The sequence below is a fragment of the Apium graveolens genome, chromosome 9, assembly GCF_009905375.1.
Source record: "Apium graveolens cultivar Ventura chromosome 9, ASM990537v1, whole genome shotgun sequence".
In the NCBI taxonomy this organism is placed as follows: domain Eukaryota; kingdom Viridiplantae; phylum Streptophyta; class Magnoliopsida; order Apiales; family Apiaceae; genus Apium; species Apium graveolens.
In genome coordinates this window covers 197,720,433-197,745,678 of record NC_133655.1, presented here as the reverse complement: position 1 = coordinate 197,745,678, position 25,246 = coordinate 197,720,433, and the positions used below count along the sequence as shown (strand labels likewise).

The 25,246-nt window shown below is 40.7% G+C and overlaps 3 protein-coding genes across 3 annotated transcripts; all 3 read right to left on the bottom strand.

Moving 5' to 3' along the window:
* Positions 1-5,603: 5,603 nt before the first annotated feature.
* LOC141685843 (uncharacterized) lies at positions 5,604-6,497 on the bottom strand. Its single transcript, XM_074490922.1, has one exon. The coding sequence runs from the start codon at positions 6,495-6,497 to the stop codon at positions 5,604-5,606; it is 894 nt and encodes a 297-aa protein (XP_074347023.1).
* A 1,692-nt stretch (positions 6,498-8,189) lies between these two features.
* LOC141685842 (uncharacterized) lies at positions 8,190-9,767 on the bottom strand. The gene is made up of 2 exons (XM_074490921.1): positions 9,112-9,767; positions 8,190-9,048 (listed from the first exon to the last, which is right to left on the bottom strand). Exons 1-2 carry the CDS (start codon positions 9,765-9,767, stop codon positions 8,190-8,192), a joined length of 1,515 nt encoding a protein of 504 aa, XP_074347022.1.
* Positions 9,768-18,392: 8,625 nt separating this feature from the next.
* On the bottom strand, positions 18,393-25,095 carry LOC141684470 (AT-hook motif nuclear-localized protein 14-like). The gene is made up of 6 exons (XM_074489460.1): positions 24,712-25,095; positions 23,351-23,403; positions 22,409-22,540; positions 19,249-19,401; positions 18,768-19,017; positions 18,393-18,653 (listed from the first exon to the last, which is right to left on the bottom strand). Exons 1-6 carry the CDS (start codon positions 25,049-25,051, stop codon positions 18,583-18,585), a joined length of 999 nt encoding a protein of 332 aa, XP_074345561.1. The 5' UTR covers positions 25,052-25,095; the 3' UTR covers positions 18,393-18,582.
* Positions 25,096-25,246: the final 151 nt, after the last annotated feature.

Here is a 25,246-nt window from a genome sequence, read left to right as displayed (position 1 = left end):
TGTATGTAAGATTGTAACCTGTAACCTTCCTTCTGTTCTACCTTTTATAGGCCTCCTACTAGGGTTTAGGGGTTTGTCCCTTTTCATCTGGACCGTGGGTTGGCCTTGTGGACTGTAGGGCATCTGGACGCCTGGGATGCGTCAGAGTACAACCATATCCGGACCGTAGGAACATCTTGGATCCCGGATACCTGGACGGTGGCGATGCTGCCACGTGTCCTGGGCTCCTCAAGGTCAACGCTGAATCCGTCAGAGTACTGCTAGATCCGGACCGTAGGAATGTTCTGGATCTCGGGAACCTGGACGGTGGTGATGCCGCCACGTGTCCTGGAATCTTGTATTTTGGGCCCTGGGCCTCTTTACTTGGGCCTGAATTGTTATGGGCTATCATTTGCCCCCCACTCCCTTATGTGGGTTTACCCGGATGGGGGAGTAGAGTAATTCCCTTTGTGCCGTGACGCCTTTACAAAATTTTGGGGGTTGTTTGATTTATTGCCCCTAACCCCGGGGTCAAATGGGGATGTGACTCCGGGGTTGGCTTGGTTAGTCATTTGACTTGAGTTCAAGGTGGGATTCCTTGAAATACTTTGGAAAATTTTGGGGGTTTGATTTGTTGCCCCTAACCCCGGGGTCAAATGGGGATGAGACTCCGGGGTTGACTTGGTCAGTCATTTGATTTTGAATTCGAATTTTGGGCACGGTTTGGTGGGCAAGTACACTCCTGACATTTGATTTGACCGGACTCTGAAAAGCTGTTGCTGCGAATCCGGGATGTCAGGCGGCTGTTGGGATTCCAGCCGGGGTCAAAGATATACACGTTTTATGCGTATCTTTTGAGTGTACATTTTTTTATTCCCCCCCTTTTTCTCCTAAAAAGACGCGCTCACGTAATGATTACGTGACAGTTCATGTAATAACTGTTGTGCAGTTACTTTTTGGGACCAATTGGTTTCTGCCACGTGGTTGAGGGGTTAATTTTTACTGCAAAAACCTTTCACCTGCCTCTTACCTTTATTCCTTCTATAAATACCATCCTCTTCTTTTCTTTTTTCATTTACGCAAACGTTTCTGCATAGAGAGATAAGAGAGCATTTTACAGAGATTTTTTGGAGCATTCGCTGTTGAAGCCGCATTTCCTTCTCCTGCTACTTTGTAAGCATCTTGATCTCTCGCCCCTCTTGTTTACTTTCTTTTTCACTTGTTTTCGTAGTGCATGTGAGCATTTTGTGCGAGTTTTACTTTGCTCTTTCGTATTCCTTGTTCAAATTTCATGACTGTTATTTTATTCGACCTTGAATCTCTGTAGTTTGCAGATTTTGCATAGTTTTTGCAATGGTTTTGTGCTTGATTTGTGTATTTAACATTGATTTTGGTAGTTTTATATTCGAATAAGTGGGTTTTTATAGTGTAAATAGTTGTTGGGGGCCCGGGGTGTGTTCTTGGTGTATGTTTTTGGTTGTATGTGTGTGTATATGTTGTAGATCTTGTTTTTTGAGGAAAGACCCATACGCGATTTGTTTCTAAACTTTTTCTGTTTTTTGTCTTGTTTTTGTTGTTGTTGGGTTCGGGTTTGGCATTGACTCCGGGGTGCGTTTATATAGACACACATAGTATGTGCCAGGTAGTCGTTTTAAACGTATTGCTACTCTTAGGAACCGGTATCCCGAGCGTCCTGTCGGATTAGGCAAACTTAACTCCTTCTACCCTTCTTCTTCCTCTAGCAGTAGTTCAGTAGAGATGCCTCCCCGGGTTGACCAGCCTCAACAAGTTTTAGCTCAAACCCTAGTGTTAGGTCTCGGGGGTACCTTATCGAATCCGGATGGGTCATGAGAGGATGTAGATGAATACTTTATCCAGTGCAGAGTGAACCCTAAGCCCCTGAGCTTTTATTACAGAGATTTATCCGAGGCATATGGGGGCCCGGATGGTTTGGGAGGCAGGGAGCCCTATAACGAGGATGACATGAACAGGAAGTTCTTCACCCCCCCGGGGACTAGGTATGAGTGTGGGGCGGTTCATAAAGAGGTCCGGGAGAAATATACGGACGCTGAGGTAGATGGCGCCCTTAGACTCGCCTTTAACCTTGATGATACATACCAGTGGAGATGGCCCGAGGAGCATGAAAGGGTATAACACAGACCGGAGGGGGGATGGGTTGGTATTCCATTAGAGCATCTCCGAGGCATGCGCCTCGGATTACATCAGTTCACTAAATCCTTATGTCGGGATGTTTATGGTATTCCTTTTACTCAGCTAGCCCCGAATTCGGTGAAATGGATCAGCTGGTTTTTAGCTTGCTGCCATGCCAAAAATTACCTCCCCACCTTCAAACTTTTCCATCATATTTTTAAAATTAAGAGATCCACCGCTCGGCCGATTTACGAGTTCATGTTTAGGATAGAGGATTGTGGGTATCCCTCAGATAAGATGGTTCTCCCGGTTAGTATGTTGACGTCGCTTAAGGGATGGCACCGGGAGTTCATTTTTGTCCGGGGTGGGGATCTGGAGTTCATGCCACTCCATAAACTTGAAATTAAAACAGATAGGTTTCCGGTCCAGCGGCTCGGGCAAGCAGCTCTCGCGATGGTTTATGCCTTCTGTGGGGCACTTGGGACGCAGTGGACCTGGGACTATTTTACTAGCAATGAGAACATGCATGCTACCGGATGTAAGTCTATTGCCTTAGCTTTATTTTGATACCGTAACTTTTATTGATTGCTTGTACCCGGGGCTGATGTTTTGTTGTTCTCCTTTTCAGGTATTCCGAAGTTAATTCCCTATCCCCCCAATATGTCTGCCCAGCTTAAAGATCTGTCGGCCAAACTGCGAAGGATTGGGGGAATGACGAGCGTGGATGTTGGGAAGAAGAAGGTTGGAGAGGGTGATGATGCGGCCCGGTAGGCGGCGCCGTCTCGCCCGGGGAGGACAACAATCGTGATCAACGAGCCCCGGGCCGAGGACGTGCAGCAGGGGGATGTGATAAGAGTTCCAGCACCTCGAAAGAGGAAGAGCGCCCCCGCGAGTTCCGGGGACAAAGGTGATGATGTGTCTGAGGGCCCGGTTTCGAAGAAGGCTACTATTGACCTGGCCCCGGACACTCCGGAAACTTTGAAGGCCCTGCTTGCAAGTTTCACCCCGGAGACTCGCCGGAGGGAGTTGTTTGAGAATTATGCTAGCACGGCGGAGAGGAAGAAGTACAGGAAGGAGCCCCTCGACGACTTCCTGGTCGGGCTTCAGGAGGATATCATTGTTGTAAGCTTTTTCCTTACTTGCCTTCTTCTTGTGTTCTTGTAGTCGTGTTACCTAATTCCTATTTATACTGTTTTCAGGCTAACTCCCGGGTTGCTGGACTGGTTTGCATAACCCGGAGCCTTCAGGCGAAGGCTGATGCTACCGAAATCTACAAAATTGAATCCGAGCGGCTATCCCGGGAGATTTAGGAGTTGAAGGAGGCCAGTGCAAGGGAGGCTGCTGCTCATAAGAAGATTCTAGACGAGATCCGGAAGAGGCAGGACCGGGCTGAGGCTTCTGTCCGGGAGATGAGGGCTGAAAATCAGAAGTTGAAGGATGATCTTGCCGCCCGGCCCACTCCCGAGGAGGTTCTGGCAGGGTTCCGGGGCACTCCCGCGTACTTCGAAGAGCTGAATGACAAAGCGCTGGATAAGATCCAGATATGCTGGAATGTTGCTTCGAAGTATCTCGGCGAAGAGTCTCATGTTATAATAGACGTCTTCTTGGAGAAGTATATAGAAGAGGAGACCCGTTTGGAGCAGGAAAAGGAAGTTGTCCAGGAAATGGAGTCCGGTGTTGGGACGTCCAGCAATGTTCCCTCCTTCTCCGGGTCGCCACTTGCTGAACAGCCTCCCGTACCAGAGGGTAATCCAGAGCAGCCTCCTTCGCCTCCCGCCGACTCTGCCGTTAAAGCTTGAAGACTCTGCCATGTTTTGGCATGTAATTTCTATTTCCTTGTTTTTTAGCTTAAGTCATTCCGAACTAAGCCTTTTGGCTTTTTAAACTTGTTTGTAATTTGAATGATCTCGATTTGCCCCCCGAGGTGTGTTTCCCCGGGGTAGTTTAATGTGATTGTGCTTCGTTTCCTTCATATTGATTTGCGTGTTTAGAACTTTTGACTTAGGATTTGAGGAATAGTTAGGAATTTTCCTAAGGACACATGGGCTGTGTTTTAGCGGACCCCGGGATGGGGTAAAATTTTTAACTTACCAAAATTTTATGAATACTCATGGGCTGAGCTTTTATAGGACCCCGGGTAGGGGTAATTTTCAACTCGATAGAAAAATATTTTATAAATACACATGGGCGTGTTTTGCGGACCCCGGGATGGGGTAATTTTCGATTTGATAGAAATTTTAAGTACACATGGGCTGTGTTTTTTCGGACCCCGGGATGGGGTAAAATTTTTGACTTACCAAGATTTTACGAATACTCATGGGCTGAGTTTTTATAGGACCCCGGGTAGGGGTAATTTTCAATTTGATAGAAAAATATTTTATAAATACACATGGGCTGTGTTTGTTTAAATTTGATAGCAAATAAAGGAACATGTAATGAAATTGATTCAAGCTATGGAACACTTAAAGTAGAGTTTTTCATTCATATTGAAAGCAAAAATTACATTCTGTGGTGAATGAGGACAATGCTTACATCAAAATATCATAGTATGAATGTAGAGGTGTTTCCAGAGTGTGTACCTTTTCCTTATTGGTAGAATTTCCTTAGGCGGGTTCCATGCCAGGTATTGGGGACCTCGGTTCCGCTGAGGTAGTTCAGCTTGTAAGTTCCCGGACGGATCACTTCTTTGACTATATAAGGGCCTTCCCAGTTCGGCTGCAGTTTCCCCTGGTCAGCTGGGTCCGCGGCTTCAGTGTCCCGGAGCACTAGATCTCCCGCCACATATTCCCGTATCCTGGCTTTCTTCGCAAAGTAAAGCTTTGTTTTTTCCTTGTAGCTTTCCATTTTTTCTACGGCCCGACCTCTTACTTCATCCAGGAGTTCGAGGTTGGTTCTGAGGCCTTCTATATTGGAGACCTCGTCAAAGTTAGTCACTCTATGTGAAGGGGATCCGCTCTCTACCGGTAACCGGGCTTCGGTGCCTAGGCAAGCTTGAATGGAGTCTCCCGGGTTCCTGTCCAGGGGGTAGTTCTGTATGACCATAAAACCCTCGGGAGTTCATCCGGCCAGTTCTTTTTAGAATCTTCCAGTCTCTTTTCCAGACCTCGGAGTATGGTTCTATTTGTGACCTCAACCTGTCAATTCCCTTGTGGATGGGCGACAGATGCTTTTTTGTGTCTAATCCTGAGCTCTTTGAGATAGGCTTCAAAATCCGAACACACGAACTGTGGACCATTGTCCGAGATTAAAACCATCGGGATCCCGAACCTCATTACAATCATGTCCACAAACTTGATGCAGTCTTGCTGGTTAATGGTTCTCATAGCCTTGGCCTCCGCCCACTTAGTCATATAATCTATTACTACCAGAACATAACGGAGATCCCCTTTTGCCCGAGGGAATGGGCCCATGATGTCAATTCCCCAGACAGCAAATGGGATCGGGGAGAGGACGAACCCAGGGAGGCTTGAACCTTATTTTGGTGCGTTGCTGAACTTCTGGCACTTGCTGTATTTCTTTACATAGGCGACTGAATCAGCGTGGATTGTTGGCCAATAATAGCCTTGTCTGATGACCTTGTAGGCTAGAGCTTTAGCGGCTAGGTGATCCCCGCGGATCCCCTCATGAACCTCCCGGAGACAGTAATTCGCTTCCTCCAGATCAACGCACTTTAGAGTTGGTGCAGAGAAAGTTCTCCGGTATAACTGATTGTCTTCTAAAAAGAAGCGTGCAGCCTTATATTTGAGGTATCGGGCTTTGTTCTGATCTTCCGGAAGGGTACCATCCTTGAGATAGGCTATGTAAGGCGTCATCCAGTTCTCCAGGCTACTAACACATAATACTTCGTGTCGATCGGTGCTGGGGGCTCCGAGTTCCTCGAAGTAAACCGAGCTGCTTAAATCCGAAGTATTCTGGACGAGCTTGGACAGCTCGTCTGCTTTCGCATTTTCTTCTCTGTTTATCTGCAAGATGGTTGAGTCCGGGATGGTTTCCAGGATTGCTCTAACCATTTCCTGATATCGGGCCAATTTAGGATCTTTTGCGACATATTCACCATTGGTTTTCCTTACCACAATCTGAGAATCGTTGTAAATTGTTAAATTCCTTATTTCAAGGGATTTAGCTAACCTGAGCCCGGAGAGTAGGGCTTCATATTCAGCCTGGTTGTTTGTTGCTTTGAAGGCGAAGGTAATGGCCTGCTGGATTGCGAATCCATCCGGGCTGGAGAGGATCAGGCCGGCTCCGGACCTTTCGGCTGTAGCCGAGCCATCAACATGTAATGTCCAAGAATCCGGGTTGTTAGACTCTTTCTCCCCTTTGGATCTGGTTTCAGGCGTCTCGGGGGTTTCCGGAAAAGTGCATTCCATGACAAATTCGGCCAACGCCTAGGCTTTTATGGTTGTCCTCGGGATAAATTTGATATTGAACTGACTCAACTCGATTGCCCAATTGACTAACCTCCCGGAGGCGTCTGGCTTGTGGATGATTTTGCGAAGTGGTTGATTAGTGATTACCCTGATTTCCCGGCCTTGGAAGTATTGTCTTAGCTTTCTACTCGAGTGCACGAGGGCTAATGCGAATTTTTCCAAGTTTGGGTACCGGGTTTCAGCGTCTTTCAGGACTTGGCTTGCATAGTATACTGGGGCCTGCATCCTATTTTCCTCCCGGATGAGTGCGGAAGATAATGCTCTTTCCCCGGCTGCGATGTAGAGATAAAGGGGCTCCCCGGGCTTTGCTTTTGATAAAATAGGCGGGTTCATCAGATGTCGCTTTACTTTCTCAAACGTTGTTTGGCAGTCCGGGGTCCAGTCGATTAGCTATTTGTCCTGGGCTCCTTTTAACAGCTCGAAGAATGGTAGGCATTTCTCTGCCAACTTTGGGATAAATCTCCGAAGTGCTGCTAGGCATCCCGAGAGCTTTTGGATGTCTTTTTGAGTTCGGGGAACTGTCATTTCCATTATAGCTTTGATCTTCTCCGGGTTGGCTTCTATTCCTCTTTCACTGACCAGAAAACCCAGAAACTTCCCGGAAGGGACCCCGAACGCGCATTTCTCTGGGTTCAGCTTCATGTTGTACTTCCTCAAGTTATCGAAACATTCCCTAAGGTCCTGGATATGCTTTGAGATTGTGACCGACTTAGAGATCATATCATCAACATAGGATTCCATGTTCCTGCCCAGCTGGTCTTTGAATATGGTATTCATCATTTTTTAGTATGTTGCCCCGGTGTTGATTAACCCAAACGGCATCATGACAAAAGCGTAGACAGCCCGGTGTGTGATGAATGCCGTCTTCGCGATGTCTGCCGGATTCATCTTGACCTGGTTGTATCCCGAGAAGGCATCCATGAAACTTAACATAACATGGCCCGAGGTCGCGTCTATCAGCTGGTCAATGTTGGGCAGGGGGTAAGAATCTTTAGGACACGCTGAATTGAGGTTTGTATAATCCACGCACATTCGCCATTTGCCATTAGATTTCTTGATCGGCACAACGTTTGCTAGCCAATCCGGATACTTAATTTCATAGATTATGTCTGCCTCTAACAACTTTTCAACTTCTTGGTCGATTGCCTGTTGTCTCTCCGGGGCAAAGTTCCTTCGCTTTTGTTTGATTGGTTTTTGCTTTGGATCTACATCCAGACTGTGCATGGCCACGGATTCATCAATCCCCGACATGTCTTCCGGGGACCAGGCGAATACGTCAGTGTATTCTTTTAGTAGATCAATGAGCTCCTTTTGGAATGTGGTTTCCAGGCCTTTTCCGATTTTGATTTTTCGGGTGGGGTTCCCGGGTTCCAGATCTACCTCGATCGTCTGTTGGGCAGGCTCTACCTTTGTCTTCTCCTTGCTCTCTACAAATTTTTGAATCCGGGCATCAGCATTGGTTATGCCGTATCCGGAGTCTTCGATCATGTTCACATCCAAACGAGCCCTTTTACTAAGGTGCTCTCGATGCTTCTTTCTGCTTTGTCCCTGGGGTAGGGACATTATCTTCTTCCGGTTTTCCGGTTCCGTTTCTGCCATGACAAGTGCTTGACCATAGCATTTACCTGCCATTTACCTGTCTCCTTTCAGTTCTCCAATGCCTCCCGGGGTGGGGAACTTGAGTTTTAAGTGAATAGTTGAGGGGATCGCCCTGAGCTTGGTGATAGTGGGCCTTCCAAGGATCATGTTGTATGAAGAGGTTGCACTTATCACATAGAATTTCATCATATGAGAGACCTGCCGGGGTGCGGTTCCAAAGATGATGGGAAGATAAATGATACCCCGGATTGGAATCATGGTGTTCCCAAATCCGTACAAGGGGTCTTCAAGACAGAGATCCATTCGGAGGTGTCCGAGCTCCATCCTGTTAAGTGTGTGCTCGAATACAATATTAGCAGATGAACCATTGTCAACTAAAATTCTTTTTACCTCGTTGTTTGCGACGTCAAGGGTCACCACTAATGCCAAGTTGTGATCCGGATCGAGGCCCTCGTAATCAGAATAAGAGAAGCAGATCAGCTCGTCCTCCAGAGTCTGGATCATCATCACATCATTCTCCCGATCCGGGCTCCGAGGTGGAGAGGCTGTGCCTCCAAAAACAACATTCACCATATTTTTGCCTCTTCCCGGGGCTTTGTCTTTGTCATTTGGCCCCCTTTGAAGATATTGGTTCATGTTTCCTTTCTTGATTTGGTCTTCTATAAACATCTTGAGGGAGAAACAGTTTTCAGTGGTATGGCCATGATCCTCGTGATAGCCACAATACTTGTCACGGGCCCTGTTTTCGGGAGGCGCCAACAAGGGTTTTGGCGGATAATAGAACGGTTTGCCCTTGACTTCGCGCAAAATGTCGGCCCGGGGCCTGTTGAGGGGTGTCCACTCCGGTTCCGGCTTGGGTTCCTTCTTTGTCTTGGGTTTCCTTTCACTCTTTCTTAATTCGGTGTATGTATCACGGGGTGGGGTTCCCCGGGGCTGCTGAATGTAGTTTGCTTACCTGTTAAGTTTGTACCTTTTGTCCCTTCGGGATGACAAGCATCGCTCCGGAGACTCGTCATCATCATGTATTCTTCTATTCATCTTCATTGATTTGAGGAAATCATTTTCCTTTATGAACTTTGATGCCAACGCATATGCTGATGTCAGGCTTTGGGGCTCCCTATGAATCAGGTCTTTAACATAGCCTTCACAAGATATCGGGTGTAAGTTTCTTCGAAAGATGTTTACTGCCTCCTTTTCTTCTAAGTTGGAGAGTTGGTTGACCGCTTCCTGGAATCTTTTGATGAATTCCGGAAGGGGCTCCTTGCTTCTTTGCTGGATTGTTTCCATATGACACATCTGCAGCTCGTTCATCCGGTTGGCCCTGAATCTTTTCAAAAATATCTCGCGGAAGTCTTTCCAGGAGTCCACACTCCGGGATGGTATGCGGCTGAACCATTTCTGAGCGCCTCCCTTCAACGTTGATGGGAAGAATCGGCATCTAGTCAGGTCGCTGTAATCATAAATATTGGATATTTGCTCAAAATAGTTCAGATGCTCCTCGGGGTCAGCCAGTCCGTCAAAAGAGTCAAAATTGAAGTGCTTCAGCCCTGACTCCCTGGGGGTGGATTCCAGATTCTTTGTGAATGGGGTTGCTGCTGCCCCTACTTCCATGTCGCCCTCCACTTTCCTTTTAAGGTCTCGAAGGCATTTGTTCTTGCTTGGATTCCTTCTTTGGCTCCGAGTCTGAAGAAATATGAATCCGGTGGGCCTTTCTCTTTAGCTTGGCCTCCTCCTCCCGGACTCTCCTTTCTATAGATTCCTGGGCTTTAGCCTCTTCTTCTTTCCGGATTCTCTCACGGAGGGCGGCTCTTTTTATTTCATCTCTGGGATCCTCTGATGGCCTTTTGAAGTTCTTCGCAATCCGGTCGAAGACGGATCCGCGAGATTCCCCGGACCGCTCTCGCTGATCCCCTGGGCGGGTCTCAGGCTCGGCATCCTGCTTTTCCTTCCACAAGTCCATGGCCGCCTGTATCTGTTCCGGGGTCATGCTTCCCCAGGGATTGGTGGGAACCCCTGTGTGTTTGTGGGCAGCTCTTTCAATAACAATTCTCTAGTCTCCTGGTTGGAGATTTTGAGAGGGAGTTTGGGTTATGGGGAGCCCTTCGTCCAGACCTTCCATGTCTCCATCCCTGGGTTGGGGAGGAGGCGGAAGGAAGGAGGCCGAAACTGCTGCTTTGCTTTTTCTCGTAGTCATGGTTATTTAAAAGTGCTATGAACTCATAATAATAAAATTCGTAGAAATAGATCTAAAAGATGGGTAGTAGCGTTCTTACTGGGAGATGGTGTTTCAAGTTTCTGGGCGGTGGGGTTGCAGATACGAGCACCACTGGTCGGAGGTTCGTCCCCTCCTTCTAGCGCCAATGATAATCCCAGATCACTCCGGGGCCTTCTCCTTGCTGGGCCCGGACTCAAACTCCTTTTGGATGGAGACGGTGGCGGCATGCGGTGCAGCTGTAGGGTGGGAACCTACAAAACAGAACCGGAGGGGGGTGGCATCCCCGCGGTACCTCCGGCGTGAGAATGAGAAAAGGTTTTTTAGGAGGAGAAGGAGGGCAAAGTGGGGATTATGCGAGTATATTTATGAGTACGGGTGTGCATGTAAGTATATGTGAGAGAGAGTATATGTAAGATTGTAACCTGTAACCTTCCTTCTGTTCTACCTTTTATAGGCCTTCTACTAGGGTTTAGGGGTTTGTCCCATTTTATCTGGACCGTAGGTTGGCCTTTTGGACTGTAGGGCATCTGGACGCCTGGGATGCATCAGAGTACTACCATACCCGGACCGTAGGAACGTCTTGGATCCCTAATACCTGGACGGTGGCGATGCTGCCACGTGTCCTGGGCTCCTCAAGGTCAACGCTGAATCCGTCAGAGTACTGCTAGATCCGGACCGTAGGAATGTTCTGGATCTCGGGAACCTGGACGGTGGTGATGCCGCCACGTGTCCTGGAATCTTGTATTTTGGGCCCTGGGCCTCTTTACTTGGGCCTGAATTGTTATGGGCTATCACTGACACTATATGTTACTGACACTATATGTTACTAACACCTCAAAATATAAGATCCATCTATCCTATAAGTTAATCAACCACTCTAATTCGACACCTCCAAGACCTTCTATCTAATACCATATCCCCCGAAGGTTTAAAAAATGCAAATCTAGTGAAAGTAGGTTATCCCAAGTTCTTCGCGGTCTTCCTTTCCTTTCCTTCCCGTACCCGGAAATCCTAAACTTTCAACTATCCGCATTAGGGTCGATATACGTCTCATCCGTACATGTCTCAACCATCGCAGTCTACCTTCCCTTACTTTTTTTATTATAGACGTAACTCGTAATTGCCTTCTGAAAAAACTAATCGGCAATCTATCTAACTGAAGAAAATATGCGGAATCATGTTGTTGGTATTGAATACCTTTTCTCATTATTTAATTCATTGAAGGGAGGCTCCCATTTATACACAAACAATTTAGAGAAATAAGGAACTAACTACCACAAATACAGCCTAAATTATAGCCTAACGAAATATTATGTTCCTTTAATTATGGAATAAATATGGCTATTTCCTACACCCCCCCTCAAGTTGGGCAGTCGGTGCTCCAATGCCCAACTTGTGTAAAGTCTCTTCGAAGGCTTTAGTATTGATTGCTTTTGTCAGGATACCAGCTAATTGATCCTTTGATCGAACAAACGAAAGTTTGATTGTCTTATCTTCCAATTTTTCCTTGATGAAATGTTGGTCTATCTCAACATGCTTCGTTCTGTCATGTTGGACTGGATTTTCTGAGATATTTATAGCTGCCTTATTGTCACAAAATAACTTACATGTTGTTTTCTGTGAAAAACCAAGCTCATTCATGAGTTTCTGAATCCATAGGATTTTAGTTATTCCTTTTGCTATTCCTCTGAATTTTGCCTATGCACTTGACAAAACCACCACCTTTGGTTTTTTACTTCTCTAGGTGACCAAATTACCACCTATTAGAGTAAAGTATCCAGAAGTAGATTTCATGTCGTCACGATCTCCTGCCCAGTCTGCATCTGTGTAGGCAATTAGATCCAGATGATCATTTTTGGCAAAGTAAATTCTCGTGCTACTTGTACCCTTTAAGTACCTCAAAATTCTCATTATTGTTGTCATGTATTGTATTTTTGGGAGATGCATGAACCTGCTCACCACTCCTACAACATAAGTTATGCCAGGTCTTGTGTGAGCTAAGTAAATGAGTTTTCCCACAATCTTCTGATATTGCTCTCTTTTAGCCAGTTTTGCTCCTTCAAGAATTTGAAGACCATGATTAGCAATGATCAATGTCTCAACTGGTTTACAGTCTAGCATTCCTGTTTCTGTCAAAAGATCAAGGATATATGTTCTCTGGTGAATGAAGATTCCTTGTTTTGACCTCAGAACTTCTATGCCAAGAAAGTACTTGAGAATCCCCAAATCTTTCATCTCAAATTCTTGAAACAGTTTTCCTTTTAAGTCAATGATCTCTTTCTCGTCATTTCTAGTGATAATCATATCATCCACATAAATTATCAAGCAAGTGATTTTATCTCTAACCCTCTTCAAGAACAAAGTGTGATCTGAGTTGATTTGCTTGTACCCAGACTTCTTTATAGCTTTTGTGAATCTTCTGAACCATGCCCTAGGAGACTGTTTTTGGCCATAAAGTGCTTTTCTCAGTTTGCACCCTTTTCCATCTCTAAATTCCTGAGAATAACCTGATAGTGCCTCCACATATATTTCTTCCTCAATACTTCCGTGAAGAAAGGCATTTTTTTATATCAAACTGATATATGGGCCACTCCTTGTTTGCTGCTATTGAGAATAAGACCCGTATTGTATCAATCTTGACTACAGGAGAGAAGGTCTCAGAGTAGTCAATTCCATATGTTTGGGTATATCCTTTAGCCACCAGTCGTGCCTTGTATCTCTCAACAGTTCCATCTGCTCGGTATTTGATAAAGAATACCCATCTGCAACCCACCTTTTTCTTCCCTTTTGGTAGGATGCATTTTTTCCATGTTTTGTTTCTCTGTAGAGCTGAATACTCATCCTCTATAGCTTGTTTCCACTTTTAATTTCCAAGGGCTTCCTCCACTATTTTGGGAATATCAGTGGAGTATAAAGAGGCGGTAAAAGCCATGGTTGTGCTCGACAAGTTCTCATTGCTGATTCTCTCTACAGGATATTTAGACCGTTGGGCCTCATATTCTGGATCATACCTTCTCGGTGGAACTCCTCTTGTACTTCTCGAAGTTAACTGATACCTGTTTGGAACACTACCACTAGGAATAATATTAGTTTCCGTAATAGTATCAGTTCCAGGATTCTCAGAGTCGACCTCTGCTGAGGAGAGATCATCAGAATGATGCTCATCAGACGAAACTGGAGTGGCTAAAAGAGGAGATACTGATGTTTTAGGAGCAACATCGGTGGTATTGCCTACTTGTGTTATAGGATCTGGATTCATCACTTCCGGATATGTTAGCCAGCTAAGGTCATCACTCAAACTCTCCCCTGAGGACTAAGCTGGGTATAGTAGTAAGACTGTTCAAAGAACTCACAGTCTAAAGTAGTGTAGATTTTGTCCTGGATAGGGTCATAACACCGATACCCCTTTTCATTAACCCCATACCCAAGAAAGACACATTTAACAGCCCTGGGTTCTAGTTTGGTGCACACCCTTTTTTGAAGATGAACATAGACAATACATCCAAAGACTCGAGGAGGTAAGGAATTTGAAGATGGAATTGGGACATGTGACTCAAGAATATCGAGAGGTGTGTCGTAATTGAGGGGTTTTGTGGGAAGACGGTTAGTGAGATAGGTAGCAATAGTAATAGCTTCAGGCCAGAAGTGGACAGGAACATGAGATTCGATCAGAAGGGCTCGGGTGATTTCGAGAAGAGTTCTGTTTTTCCGATCGACTACACCATTCTGTTGAGGTGTGTAAGGGCAAGTAGTTTGGTGGAGGAGGCTATGGTCAATAATGAACTGTTTCATGTTCAAGGTAACGTATTCTCCCCCATTGTCAGATCGTAGAATTTTTGGTTGAGCTCTAAACTGAGTGCAAATCATGTGGTAGAATTTAACAAATACATCAAATATTTCAGACTTGTGTTTTAAAAAATACACCCAACTCATACGAGTACAATCATCCACAAATAAAGCAAAATATGAAAAATTATGAAAGGTAAAATCTGGAGCTGGTCCCCATACATCCGAATGAATCAAGGCAAATGGTTGAGTACTATGAGTCACACTAGGATAATATGAGTGTTAATGGCTTTTAGCTAAAACACATGCTTCACAGTTTAAATTTACAGCAATATTCTTTAAAGAGGGAAATAATCGTTTGAGATAACCTATGGAGGGGTGACCTAGCCGACGGTGCCACATCCAGAGTTGATGTTCTAGTGATCCATGAACAAGCAAAGCGTTACCGTTTTGAGTCACTTCATTCACATAGTATAATCCTCCTCGTTCAGTACCATGCCCAATGATCCTTCCCGTCTAAGCATCCTGCACAACACAACCAGATTATGTCATTAGAATAGTACAGTTAAGTTCCCTAGTTAACTGGCTAACAAATAAAAGCTTATGAGTAAGATTAGGAATTAAGAGGCAGTTTTGTAAATGGATATTAGAGGTAACATCCACAGTTCCGACCTGGGTAATGGGTATATATTCTCTGTTTGCCGTTTGGATTTGGGTACGATGAGTATTGCTGGAGGACACAATATCAGAAGAATCATAGGTCATGTATCGGTGGCCCCACAATCAAAAATCCATGGATTGGATATTTGGTTGCACAAGAGGCCCAAAGAATTTTGATTTCTAGTGACTTCACTTTCACGGACTGTACCTGCTGCCTGATCTGAATGTAGCGCTGTTGTAAGGAGAATGTTGCTGCTACCATCTGCACCACCTACAGCTAGGTTGGCCTTGTTGTCGGTCTTGGTGTGTTTCGTCCCACCACAATGGCTGCACTTGAGCTGTGTTTTATCCTCTCGTCGGAATGACGAGAATTCCGACCTGCGTTTCACGAGGAGCCCACTACCAATCTCTGATGGTTCTCATCCCAATGATGAGTCGCTGGACATTATGCCGCGACATGCAATCTCCCGGCGTATAAACGCGTAGGCTGCGTCAAGGGTGGGTAGGGGATCTTGATACAATATATCCCTCTTCTCTTTGTCTAGAATATCACTTACTCCGGCCAGAAATTGGAACAATCTTTATCTTTGTATGAAGAAATTAAATGAAGTAATGTCATATGCACACTTCATGGGGTTGGGCATTCTCCTGTCTATTTCCTTCCACAGAGTGTTTAGTTTACTGAAATAAACTTCTATAGTGTCCTTCCCTTGTCTCATAGTTGCTGCCTTTGAGCTTAGATCATAGATCTGGAGTTCGTCTCTCCCACTGCTAAGGAGAATTTCAATTCCCTTCCATAGTTCCCGGGCAGTCTTATAATCCAGAAATTGGTTCACAAGATCTCCATCAACGTTTTCAATGATCCAAGACAAGACGGTCGAGTCCTTTTGAGCTCACTGTTGGTACTCAGGGTCATTTGGTGGAACGAGATTGGCCGTGATATGGTTGAGCCTGCCTCGACCACCAATAGCAATATGCATTAATTTGCACCATTTGGTGTAATTACTGAAATTCGGTTTCTCGGCAACACGTACCGTTTGTGGTATTCCGATTTCTGGGAGGTTTGAATTTTTGTGTAGTTTCCGAAATAATTGGAACATTTGTTCCATTTATTCCATAGAGACTAATTGTGTTTCGGCTGATTGTATTGTGGTTTCTGATTGGTCAGACATTGTGGGTAAGAATATAATAGATGATGAGAACCAAAAAAAAAATCCTGAATCCCAAATCAAACATTAGGGCTTTGATACCATGAAGAAAATATTCGGAATCATGTTGTTGGTATTGAATACCTTTTCTCATTATTTAATTCATTGACTCCCATTTATACACAAACAATCTAGAGAAATAAGGAACTAACTACCACAAATACAGCCTAAATTATAGCCTAAAGAAATATTATGTTCCTTTAATTATGGAACAAATATGGCTATTTCCTATACTAACAAGATGCGACCACAAATCCAACGCAACATCCTTATTTTCGCTATCTTTAATCGTTGTTCTTGGGTCTTCGTTACAGCCCAACATTCCGCCTCATACAACAAGACTGGTCTAATCGTCATTCGATAAAATCTTCCTTTTAATTTTAAAGGAAACTTTTTATCACACAGTACTCCTGAAGCTACACTCGACTTAAACCATCCAGATTGAATATGACGAGTAACATCGGCATATATCTTACCATCTTTATGAATAATAAATTTTAATAAACAATTTTAATAAAAATGATATAACCGGTAAAATCTTTTATGATTTATGTATCTATATGAAATGCTATCTAAATTCCACCTAATTAAATTAATAATCCAATAATTATTAATTTAAAATTGGCATTCTCGTTGGTCAGATTCATTAACCAAGAAACTAAACTTGACTTGTAATCTACATATATTGATATTGCCACAATATCAAGCATAAATGCATCTCACTTAATAAATTGGTCAATTCCAATTGAGGGGCAAAAATCTAAATGTGGCGGGGTCTCGTCCCAAATCACTCCAAGTCTCCAACCCTTAACTAAACAATGATTTAATAAGCGAGTACTATTTATTGAATGTTGATAATTATTCTTATTTTGTTAATTTTATTAAATGTAAGCTAATTAAGTATAAATTATAAAAAAAACTTAAAATACATAAAACTTCAATATACATGAAAATTTAAAATAAAATAAAATAATTGAAGGTAAACCTGATTTAAACACATATTTAAAGAAAATTTGAAATTTCAGTTTCAAAAGTTAAGATGGCTCCGACTGATGAAAATGGCTGATTTTAGCAATTTATTTGTTGCTACAAAAAAAATCAAAGATAAAATTCTTATCCTTCCAAAATATACTACTTGATCTGTGCGAAGAAAATACAAAATCTTGTAATTAATATTTTTGTGTAATATTTTAATTTTTTTATGTTAAATCGGGACCGGGGAAGATTTTGTATAACTTAATTTCGGTGATAGTAAAAAATACCTATTTTTTGGGTGAAATTGCTCAAAATACCCATTTTTTGTTGAAATTACTCAAAATACCTATTTTCAATAACATATGTCTGAAAATACCGTTTTGATTACGCATTTCTAGTTTGGATATTATCATTGAGATACTCATTTGTGAAATACATATCATAAAAAAAATAAATATCCATTTGATAAATGCGTATATAGCACCAAAACTGGTTACTCAAATAGCAAATACTTATCCCAAACAATATTTTTGAGCAATCCGAATGAGTATTTTCAGCCATTTATATAAAAAAATGTTATTTTAATCATTCTTTCCCATAATTTCACATGCCTACGTGTAAAAAATGATACTATTTTCGTGGTATGGTTGCAGTTTGAATTTTTAATAAACCGCGCGGTGCGGTACGAGTTGTGGTTTTAAATTTCTGAAATGCGGTTCAAACCGCACCGCACCGCAATATTTAATATATATATATAATAGTTATATTTCATGATTCCATTTATTAAATTTGATTCCATTTAATATACTAGGAGTGCTTGCTTAGTGATCATCTTGTTTCTACAAGATCAATTGTTGCATGGTGATCATCCTATTTGTGTTTCTTAAAAAATAATGAGACACATGGTACAAAACAACTTATTTAATAGTGAACTCATTTAATTGCCGAGCCAAGCTTCTATGTTAAAATTTATAGTTTGGAATTTCTAATTTGTATTATTAAAGAATATTGACGACTTTGTTATATTATTCAGAAATTTAATTAACTTAAATTTTATATTTATTTAAAATTTTCGAACCTGTAATGTACAAATGATACATTGAAATTGTTTTAAAATCCAAATGATACTGACGACTCCTGCATCATCAACCCAGTCCAATAAGCTTTCTTATTTTTGTCTGTGAAAAGTTAATGTCAAAAGTGCCTATAAATTGAACATGACAACAAGCCTACAAACCTTGTAAAGTTAAATTATATAATAATGTGACACCGAGCTAAATTCTAAATTCGAAATTCCTTGGCATTATACTTGGAAAATGTTAAAGGTATCAAATTTTGTATCGAATGATAATGTGCAAGTACAACAGGAAGTTCATTTGTCGAGAACTCTGGTAAGAAACAAATTACAGCTAGTTGAAATATTAGAGTACAAATCATTTGTTTTAACAAGCATTGGAGATTAGTATTTTGTTGATTACAGAAAGGGGGAAGATTGTTCATGAACTGTACAATGCACTGTATAGAGGGTCGATACATATATTTTTCTCTTATTAACCCAGTCAGCATCTCAAGTATCGGAGACCTAATCTCTATTGGGTATATGGTCGTAATCGCCATTTTCCGGAGATTCGGTCTCTACAGGTCCCATTCTTCCTGAAATAACACAGGGTTTCATTATGACTGTTTTCACTATCACTTAGCGGACAAAAGCAATATATTTATATGTTAAGCATGTAAATGTAATTTGTATATCGAGAAAGCATATACCAGAGAAGTCATAACTTGCATTGCTTCTAGCATCAGCGCCACTCCACTCATTTGTATGTGGAGGGGTCATCTGCATGTTTCTAGGTTGTAGCATGTATTGATTTCCAGAAGAATCAACTGTTGCTGGAAAGGCTGCATTTGAAACTGATATCCCGCCAATAGGTGATGGAGATTTGTTCCCAGAACTGTCAGTTTTTACGTCACCTACTATATCCTTCTTGGTATCTATAAGAAATGCGCCAACAATAACCTGTTGACAGACAATATCAATTAAATAACGGAGATGGAATCTAAGCAAATTTATTTGTTATCCTAAATAGCTAGAATTAATTAAACCACTACAAGAGCTCATTCATCTTCTATCAATCTCTTGAATGTGGAGCATCTAAATAAGCCTTTTCTGATAAGTAGCAAGACAAAGATAATCATCTTAGATAACTGCGACACAAAATCCCAGAAACACGTGTAAATTGAATGCTACCTGAATTGGGCCTGCAGCTGTCAGGGGTCCAGCAACCCCACCTCCAATTATTTGGCCATCCGTACTAGACAAGCATACACTGAGCCCACCGCTTCTTCCTCCCATCTCCGTATGTATATAAGATCCAGAAAGTGAAATTATGTCAAAGCGCCCCTGATAAAGGAGTAACCATTTAGCCACTTTCAGCTGTACAGTGTTCTACTTATAGCAAGAGGACTAACATTTATGTCTTGTAGGCAGATAGAAACAAACAGATTGTGAATGATTTGTTGTACTACATAAGATATTCACTGATTCTATAGTTTTATGACTATTCAACACTATATGTGGCCAGAGATCGTACACTAATAACACATTTTCAAAAAGTATTACATCTATGCAAACACGAGGAATTTTTAAAAAAAAAATTACAAGCAATCTCGATCACAAAATATAATTTCAGCTAGGCTTGAGATTTCAACCATTGAATAGATCTTAAATACAACCAGTGGTGGACCCAGGAATTTAAACCAGGGTACTCTAAATTAAACTAAGCATTATTCTTAGTTTACTTATTGGTTCTATTTAGTTTATGTTATATTAAAAGTGTAAATTCAATTAATGATTTGAGTTTTAATTTCTAATTTATGCTTTGTATTTACAATTTATTTTAAGTTGCAAAAACTATTTTTGTTTTAAGAATTTTGAGTAAACATTAATTTTCAGGGTACTCTAAAAATAAGGTTGTATCAATTTTCAAGTCAGGGTACTTGCTGGGGTCCCCTCGGCACTCAGTATCTCCGCCACTTGAAGCGACCCTACTATCTTAAAATTCTAAGCTATATATGAACACTGAACAAATTCCAGGTACGCAAAATATAAGAATCAAGGACAGCAGGATTACTACTAATTTTTATCAAACATTAGAACCAAGTAAGATGGTAGCCTGTCAGCCTAGACATTATATACCACATTAACAATGTCTTGAATCTAGTTCCTTCCTATTCTGCATGTTAAATATCTTTTCTCTATAATAAAATTGTCTTACAATAACCCCGTTTAGCTTACCTTACAACTTAAAAGCTAGGGAATGAACTTTTTTGTCACTCAACCATTTATACTTTTAGCAACTTCTACCCATCTACAACTTAATTTTTTCAAATCACTAACATTACATTTATATTTGATTTTAAGCATTCCGTAAAATTTTATTTAAGTTATGCTTATTTCTGTTAAGATGAGCCACCAACGTGGATTACATTGATGATGTGTCTTGTTGATATGGCGTATCTTCAAAAAGTCTATATATTACCCAATTGCTACATAATATTAACGGGTTTATTTTTTAAATTGAGGCAAATGAAAACAAGGGTTCAGGGTATTTTTTTCAAAATCCATGGTTCTAGCTTTTCATCCTCTTCAATCGATTTTGAAGCTAAACAAAATAGAGTTATATGCTGCTTTTGTGGGGTTAAAGCACCAATCTGGACATCTACTATACCTCAAATTAGAGGTGGCAATCTGGGTTTTAATCTGGATAACCAGTCCAAACTGGTCCAAATATTGGAATTTGGTTCAACCAAAAATCACAGATTATAATATGGTTTGGATTGGTTCATGGGCATATATTTACTAATAAATATGGATACGAACTATGATATCCATATTAGCATCCATATTTCGTACAATTGGACTTTGGTAGTGGTGCTCTCGGTCACTTTCTCTTTTAACTCTCGGTGTGTATATATTGGGATTACACACTATCAGCAATTTCATCCTATCATGTATTCAAGTTAATGTGCAAATTACAATACTAGCCCTACTATACTTCCTTGCTTTCTAGCAGTTGAACCAAGCATGTAAGACACACATATATAGTACGTACAGTTGATATGACTGAGCACCTAGGAGTTTTCTAATAAGAAATTTTAATCCATATTTACAACCATATCCACAATAAACCAATCTAAATCAAAGACTATATCTTATTAAATATGGATTTAATATGGTTTTGGATTACAGTCCAAACCAAATCCATATTTAAGGTCGAAAACCAGTCCTTAACTACTTTCTGCCAGGTCTACCTCAAATTAGGGGTTTAAAATTTATGGTTCCAAACTATTGCTTCATTCTTGTAATTCAATATTGATTTCGAGCAAGCCATTTCAATACTTACACATTCTAGTCTGTAACCTCGTATATATTTGTACTTCTACCTCCGATGCAGCCTTCTAAATCTCCAACTTTTGTTTTCCATAATATATGAACACCTTGAACCACGCCACCAAAAGTCCACAATACTTCTCCTTGTCTTTAAAATAACTTCAATATACTTAGCTCGGGAAACGATTGAAGAAGAAGACACGTTGCAAACAATTATGTTAGAGGTATTTTAAACCCTAATTATTTTCTTCCCCAAATCACAATAATCCATATATGTATACCCATTATATATGTACCATATCATCAGTACACATCAGCAAAACAATCTATGCTGGTGATTCTTTAACGGCTAATTATAAAACTTGACAGAGTGCCTGTAATAACAAACGTGTGTAACGTTAATTAACTTATTGTTTGGTGGCAAGTTTCTAAAAGAGTCAATAGCTTAGTGAGAAAAAAAATACGGTTTTCCCTGTAAGCTATTATAAATTTAAAAATGCATTCAATTTTCAGTTTATGAGTTACTAATCAGATAACATACATACATGTATTAAATACATATATGTCTCGCCTGGAAGTAGGTTCTTATAACTACATAATAACGACAACTACTTTTAGGCCTAATAATATCATATGCACTAAACTCTCCAAGAATAGAACAAACAAAACACTGAATCTTATATTGAGAAAGAATTGGTTGTCGTAAAGTTGTCATAATATAACACATAATTTATAAAGTTGATCTTCAGATCCAAATACGTTACAAACCCAAAAGTGATGGCAAAAGAAACACAGAAAATAATACTGATTGGGCTTGTCTGCAATATTACCTATGTGGAAGCAAGCATAACTTGACAGATTCACTTATATTTTCAGCTTTTAACATATCACATTATTAAAAAATAAAAAAGGACTCTATATTTAAAAAAAATGTGTTCGATTTCCAATTTATAAAAGTCTTTCAATGTCAAAACAGCTTCTATTTATATGATTTCACTACCAATCGTTCATTACTTACCTCATATGTAATGCTACCTCCAAATGTGGCTGGCTGGCGTAAGGATGCATTAGAGATTGAACCAGATGCTGAAAGAACACACAGTTCACGCTTGCTTTGCTGCATGAAAAACATTATCTTTTGTCCTACATCCTACGGCATACAAACAAGTCACGGATTTTATGAGAGTCTATACATTAAAGAGCACTGTCTGAACAGTTTCACCACAATAACACCACTAGACAACGCAGGACAAAATTCAAGCACAAGAAGTATTCTTGCCAAAACTAATCCTTTAATACTACCGCATATTTGCAATTTGCTAGCAGTCAAATTCTGTAATAGCTTCTAGCACAATCCTCAAAGTTCAGAGTGAAAAAATTTAATTTTTCAAGGTCATTCTCTTTCTGGAAAGGACAGAAAATTTGGGACTAAGAAAGAAAATATATATACAGTACACCCAATCAATTTCATAAAACAGAACATAATATTTCTCCAAGCACTGAATTATACGGTCCAGGGCTATAAGAAATATCAGGACTGTATCTTGTACATTAAATAAATTTATTAAGCATGTTATGCGAACTTTTGTATATGCCAATATATCCCGATATGTTATCTTCAATTTGAACATCATAAACCTCCTGGAAAAGAAGGCAATGAGTTTTTGATGAATATGCACAAGACAAGCCATTGACAAGTCCTTAAAGAAAACTATTCTTACTGCTAAAAATTAGACTAATATCATCTTCATACAAACTTAATGGAAACAGTCATGCAGTGCACCAAATAATTATATACCTACATATACGTGCTCTTGAATGGAAGTCCAAACATACACAATCTTTTGGCCACAATCAATTATAATATTAATTCATCAAGTCAGGCAAAGAGGCTTTATTTTAATAGAAATTTGAAATATGATTGCAATATGAAAATTCGAACGGTCATATTCAAACATACTTCTCCAGCAGCCACAGTAATGATATGAGGTATGAAACCTTGCCCCGCACTGCCTGCATTATTCAGGTAGAGAAGAAGTAACAGTTAGTAAGCGACTAAGCGTACTTTGTATTCTACTTCTACATGATACAGTGATCCGGTGCAACCACAGCTGGACTCAAAAGTTTTTATAAATTATATTTAAACTGAGTAAAGTTCTATGGAGACTAGCTACTTACAAATATGTGTGTACGAGACAACAAATCATACTGTTATTCTACTACATAAACTAGAATATTATTAGTAATCTCTTCATCTTTTTTTATGAATCAATTATGATTAACGTCATTCCAATATAATAACATAAAAATCGTAAAACAAACTAGTATCTTAATCCTTGCATCCAGTGTTCTAAATATCCCCGTTTTTTTGAAAAATTCCCGACTAATCCTTAAAAAACTACTGATTCGATTTTTAAAATTGGATTAATCGTTACTAAATATTCTTAAATGATATGATTTATTATAACTAAGGCTAATATAATATTAAAAATATATCCGATTATTGCCCCAATTAATCCCCAATCTGATCGGTTGAAGAACCAATTAGTTCCAATTCCCAATTTCACAACTATGCTGCACCACATCTCAAAGTAAGTGGTACTTTGCAAGATTGGAGTCTTTTCTCATTATTGTGAAGCCACAAGAGCAAGGTAAATTTTCGAAAAAGATAGTAGACCTACAAGGGACTCTTACAGATGCTAATACTACTTTCAAATAGATTGCTAACACAACACAAAACTTCGGATAGATAGATCTTGCCCCCCTCTTTTAAAGCCAACTTCTTAATAGCTACCATGTGCCAATTTCTCTATATCAACTGGCACATTTTTTCCTAGATCCTACCAATAACACAAGACTCATACCGACTAGTCAACCTCAATACCTCAAATATTTCTTCTTTTGCAGAAAACCTAACAATGTTTGACCGTCAAGAAGAATAATAAAAGTCCAAGATTCTGTTTATTCCACTTGTGGAAGGAAAACAAAGAATCACGAACAAGCTTAAGTAAAGTTGGACGAAAAACTAAACAAAATGTTAAATAATACATTGCACAACTCCAAAGGAGAAATGCCCTAGAACAATACATACACTAAATTTATTTTCATTTATTTCCTAAATTTCTCGAATCGAAAAAACATAATTCCTTGTATATAACCTATGCACACACTGACACACAAATAAACTCCCATGATCAATACTCCAACACTCACTAATTTATTTCAAAACATCCAAATTTTACATATCAAATTCCAACTGATTCATATAACTAAAAACAAAAATAACTACACACGCACAAAAAGATTCATAAAAAGACATACCAAGAGAACCCAACTGAGCTTTCTTCCCGGAAGAAGATGACCCTCCACCACCACCACCGACAGCAGCATCCTTCTTAACGGAAGTAGACGCCGCCGAAGACATCCGTTTAGCAGCAGCAGCTTGCTCCGGCGTGCCATACTTTCTGGGCCTGCCACGCTTCCTCCTCACAGTTTCCAAAGCAGGTGGAGGGACAGAGTGAGGGTAGACCATGCGAGGGGAGTTGGGTAGAATACCATTGTTGGCCGGAGATGAAACGGCGGTGGTCGGAGAAGGGAGTTGGTGGAGTTGAGAAGAGTGGTGGTGGTAGTAAGAGGCTACTCCACTTTCGTTTGGTTCCATTACTTTCGGATTATAGATTTTTGTCGTCCTTTTTTTTTCTTATTTTTTTCTTTTTTTATATTTTGGATTTTATTATTTGTTTATTTGTGTCTGTGTCTGGGTGATGTCATGGTCAGTTTGCCCAGTCAATTTAATTTGGTGGTCCGTTGAGGTATTTTTACCTTTCCAAATATAAGAGCTCCGATTAACTTGATT